At 35.6% G+C, this 5,478-nt stretch overlaps 1 protein-coding gene across 1 annotated transcript; it reads left to right on the forward strand.

Annotated features, from left to right (window-relative positions):
* The first annotated feature begins 2,319 nt into the window (after positions 1–2,319).
* LOC148299298 (uncharacterized) lies at positions 2,320–4,805 on the forward strand. Its single transcript, XM_088276223.1, has one exon. It carries the CDS (start codon positions 2,613–2,615, stop codon positions 4,050–4,052), a length of 1,440 nt encoding a protein of 479 aa, XP_088132349.1. The 5' UTR covers positions 2,320–2,612; the 3' UTR covers positions 4,053–4,805.
* The last annotated feature ends 673 nt before the right edge of the window (positions 4,806–5,478 follow it).

Raw genomic sequence — 5,478 nt, forward strand, 5'->3', positions numbered from 1 at the left:
GAATATATTTTATACATATGTATAATTAAAACCTACGACACCAAAATATAATTTGTTCTCCAAATTCTTTAATACAAAAATCTAGTATTATACTAAATATTGTATTCTACACTCAAAGATTTTTTCCTGCTAATGGATTTAAGCATAGGGCTTTAAATATAACAAAATATTTCGTATAATAATACCGAACTCACTAAATTTAACTTGTCCTTAAAATTTTTCCCCATAATTATCTCGTATTATACTAAATATTGAACTCTACACTCAAAGATTTTTTCCTTCTAACGGGTTTCAGCATAGGGTTTTAGATATAACAAAATATTTCATATAATAATACCGAACTAACTAAATTTATCTTGTGCTTTAAATTTTTCCCCATAATTATCTCGTATTATACTAAAAAATATCTTTCATACTCAATTCTTTAAAAGCTTTTCCTTCGTCGTTTTGTATATATTTCTTCTTTACCCATCCCTTATCTACTTTGCACAGTACAGGAAGAGATAGATGATGACCCACATCGTTCAAGAAGGCCTAAACCAGTAGATCAATACAGACAAAAGACAAACAAAATAGAATTATTAACTTTTCCCCGTGTTTTCAGGATATTTCGATATCCCGACCACTTTTACCTCAATTTAATCTGAATTATCTAGCTTTTAGAAATTCACGATAAGATCCTTGTACTTTGGGATTTGTCACAAAGATACTAGAAATGACTTTTCTTTCTGATATGATTGACAAGGAACTGTCGACCATTGTTGTATTTATACTATATTTATCATCATCACAGCGTAAACTCACATTGTATGCTTAATAATGCGAATTCTATGGAATATTTGTGTCAGAAAATATAGTAATATACCTTGGCAAATGATTTTAAGCACATATTTTTTTCAGTAAACGTTTATTTTAGGTCAAATCTCAAAATAAAATATACATTTCTTGAATGTTTTTCGCAGATACTTTGTGAGACATTTAATTAACGTTATAAAATAAAAACAACTTTGTTTTAATCACTTTTTATTTGTACACTTTTTCCAACCGGTTTTATGCACTAATTCGAAGAACCTTGTCATCTTCAGGGTTTATGCACTAATTCTAAAACATTGAAATACTCAAAGTTAGGTTATAGTTAATTACCCTTCCCTTACTTTGTTTGGTAGCCAAATGGATAGGCCAAAATATAAGACACTCAGGCCTGCTTTTTACGATTGCGGTAGGCATGTGTGAAGCCACAAACTATAGAAGATAATCCTCCTTCACCTACATGGACCAAATTATCTCCAAAGTGCATTTTAACGGGTAAGCTGAGTTAAATAGACGAGTGGAGGATAGAGACGGGTGGAAACTAACTATGAAGGAAGCAAAACATTACTAAGATTATAACCCACTAAGAAGAATAAATCGTATTTTTATGCTGTGAAATAGCATATCTAGTAAGAAAATAAAAATGTATATAAATCACGTTGGAATCGTTGAAAAAATTCTACCAAATCCCCAAAGCGTGTTTTGATTTTTCTACAAAACCATAATGTTCTTCCCTCAACTTATGCATATTTTTTATGACCGTAAATAAATATTATTAATGGCATTTAAAGAAGTGTAGACAATATTGGAATAGCAACACGTCTTCATTTATTCCTTCAAAACTTGTAATAGCAAGTTAGAAAAATAATAATTTTTCATATAAAATGGGATACTTTGAACCATATATAACAGTAATGTCTACATATAGGATTTACAAGATAATAAATAATAAAAAACCCTTATCCGCACCCCAATGATGCATAGGGCACTGTGTCTTATAAACGCAGTGTTATTATGATCGTTTTACACATGAAGGAAAGGTGATCAGCCCTCCGCTTCAGGTACCAGTCCATGGTAATATTGAATAAATATTACAGTGAAAAAATCACTTATATTTATTTTTACCCCCCTTGGGAATCGAACTCGGGACCTCCAGAACGGTAGCCGAGCGTGCTGACCATTACACTACGGAGGCGGACGAAATAAATAACATAAATAAATAAATATTTGTTAAAATATTTTATGATTTTTCCACACACATTTCACAGATAGCATAATATTTTATCAAGTGAAAAAATCACTTATATTTATTTTTACCCCCCTTGGGAATCGAACCCGGGACCTCCAGAACGGTAGCCGAGCGTGCTGACCATTACACTACGGAGGCGGACAGATAGTTAAAGCATATTGGCCCTAAAGGCATATTGATTCATAATATTTTGAGTGAGTTCAAATCTTTGTTCACTGATCTAGATTTTATCCTCTTAAATGTTATATTTTGAGAACACGACGAACTGTCAAACATACAACTGCTTAGTTATAGTGCTCCTAGTTTTTTGTGTTTAAAAATAATATAATCGAAGTTTTGTGAACCAAATGTTATCGTAGTTTATTAATTATATAGTTTTGCATTAAAACTATCGTTTTCTGTGCCCTTTATTTATAAAACTAGAGTCCTTTTAAACATTTCAAGTTATAAATCATTTTTTTGCAACAATAATATTTTTTTTTTTTTTATAATTTTTTTATATATTTTTTTTGTTCTTTATATTTAAAGTCTTTTACTTTAAAACTTATTAAATATGGAGGCAGGTGAAAAACCTCCAGATCCCCCAGATCCTAGATTTGAAGATTACTCCAATGTGGGTTCGCCCATTATTCACCCAACGGTGAGGTATAAGCGAATCCTTAAGGCAGATTCTTTTGAAGAAGGTCCTCCACCGTCAAAGCAGGTAAGTATGAACACTTATTCGAGAGATGAAACAATGAAAAATTTGTATACAGAAAAGGATGTCGGTCCTTTTATTGTTTATATTCAAAAAATTGCAGAAAATTCCTCCATCAATAGCTTAGAGGTAGGAAAACTCCTTTTTAATAATAAAATACAGGAAATCATACCTCGAGGTGGTATACGGGCTATTGGCCGCAATAGGATTGCCATAGAACTTAATTCATTCGAGGCTGCAAATAGTTTTGCAGAGAAACAAGGTATTCTCAATCAAAATAATTACAAGGCATACATCCCATATCATATGGTGTCACGCATGGGTTTGGTTAGGGGCATTCCGACAGAATGGTCCCATGAGGACATTCTGGAGAATGTGACCCTCCCAGATAATTGCGGTAGAATTATCAAATCTCGCCGTCTCTCTCGGAAAGTAACATCTCCAGACTCTTCTAATCATACATGGGTACCGACCCAAACAGTCGTGCTTACGTTTCAAGGACAAATTCTCCCTAAAAAAATTTTCTTTTTTTACTCCGCTGTAGAGGTGGAATTTTATATGTTTCCCACAATGCAATGTTTTCAATGCTGTAGATTTGGTCATTCGAAACCAGTATGCCGTTCCCAGCCTCGGTGCTACAAATGTGGATCCAACCACCTAGGAGAGTCATGTTCCGCTTCCTTAGAAAACGCCAGCTGTATACACTGTTCTGGCAACCATTTTTCTACCAATCGTAATTGCCCAGAGTTTATACGCCAAAATTTGATTAAGAAAAATATGTCAGAATTAAATATTTCCTATTTTGAAGCTTCTAAACAGACGTTTAGTAAGGGGAAATCCTATGCGGATAGCTTAAAATCCTCAAATAAACATCCTTCTCAAAACATTTCAAAATCCTCTTTAGATGGTGAAGCTACACTCAATTCATTACCCGCCACAATTACCGCTCCCCAAAAAAATCGTGCCAAATTTACATACAAAACTCCCAGAGCTCCTCTTATTCCCGGCTACGACCGATCCAACCATAACTCCCTTCTCATCCATCCCAATGGCTCGGTAAATTACCAATCACCCGATGGATGTGCTATCAATCAAAGCTCTTCTCCAGCCATCAACTCAAACTCTGCTGAAAGTTTATCACAGAGTCTCGCCTTCTCTAATGAATCTTTCTCTAAATCCATTCTAACCATATTACTTGATCTCTTACTCTCCCAAAAATCCTTACCGTCCAACGTTGCTATTATTATTCCTGTCCTTCAAGCTTTCATACAAAATGGCCCAAATCACTTCAATTAATTCTCTTTCGATTCTCCAATGGAACTGTCGTAGCGCAGTATCCAACAGAGATGACATCAATCTTTTAATCCGCTCTCACAAAATTGATATTGCGACCCTATCTGAAACCTGGTTCTCTCCGGGTTCAGTTATCTCATTCCCTGGCTATTCTTGTGTCAGAGACGACCGCCTTGACGGAAGGGGCGGTGTAGCTATCTTAATAAAAAATAATTTAATTTTCGATTTGATTCCACTTCCATCACATCCCAGAATGCAAATATTAGCCATAAAAATTCTAGATTTATCAATTGTTTCCGTTTACTCAGCTCCCAGAAACGTATTTAAGCAATCATACTGGAGATCTATCGTGAGTTGTCTCTCCCCAAATTTCTACATTTTGGGAGACCTTAATGCTCATTCTACGTCCTGGGGCTGTACGTCGTCCGACACTGCAGGAAGGGCCATCGTTGATTTCATGGAGGAATCAAACTTATGTATATTGAACAATGGTGATCCAACGCGTATTGCTCCGGCTAATCATAGCCAAAACGCCTTGGACATCTCAATCTGTTCCTGCAACCTGGCAAGCTTGTCCTCTTGGAATCTATTGAGTGACCCTTTCTCCAGTGATCATTTCCCTATCATCATCAAAATGATTAATTCCTCAAATCACAGTCATCATAAACCCAAGAGATCTAACTATTTGATCGGTAGGGCTGACTGGAAAATCTTTGAAGATTCATTGAATGCTAAGTCCAAGTCCCTGTCGATCGATGGTGATAATAACAACCCCAACACAATAGCTAACAAAATCCACGAGTTGATAATCGAGGTGGCCAACGTTGCTATCCCCATATCTAAAAAGGTTTTGCACAAGTACTCCCCTCCTTGGTGGGATAAGGAATGCACGGAAATGGTTAAAAATAGAGCATCCAGTATAAGAAAGTATAAAAGAAATATAACTTCTGACAACTTTTTGGAGGTTAGACACGTACAGGCCCTAACTAAAAAATTTCTTAGAAAAAAAAAAAGACAGGGTTGGCAAAATCTCTGTAACTCTTTGTCTCCCGAAACCCCACTCGGGGATGTGTGGGATTCAATAAGAAGATTCAGAGGATCATACTCTCCGAAGGTGAACACTTCCAAATGTACATCCTGGATAGAGGATTTTGTTGGGAAAATTGCTCCATCTTACGTTCCCAGTATTTCCGAACTCCCTAGAGAACCCCCAATCCTTCCAGGCGCTGACTACCTAACATCTCCGTTTTCACTCGATGAATTATCGATGGCAATCCAATCTTCTGGAGATTCTTCTCCGGGCCATGACATGATTCCCTATTCCTTTTTCAAACACTTTCCTAAACCATTTATGATCCTAATCCTAAAAATGTATAATCTCATTTTAAAATCTTGCACAATCCCAGACTCCTGGAAAAGACAAATCATA

This window comes from Brachycentrus maculatus, unplaced genomic scaffold (genome assembly GCF_059751285.1).
Source record: "Brachycentrus maculatus isolate JH-2025_06_01 unplaced genomic scaffold, ASM5975128v1 h1tg001198l, whole genome shotgun sequence".
Classification (NCBI taxonomy): domain Eukaryota; kingdom Metazoa; phylum Arthropoda; class Insecta; order Trichoptera; family Brachycentridae; genus Brachycentrus; species Brachycentrus maculatus.

What these genes read in the sequence shown, in the direction of transcription:
- LOC148299298 (XM_088276223.1), top strand. Translation starts at nt 2,613, where the DNA reads ATGGAGGCAGGTGAAAAACCTCCAGATCCCCCAGATCCTAGATTTGAA.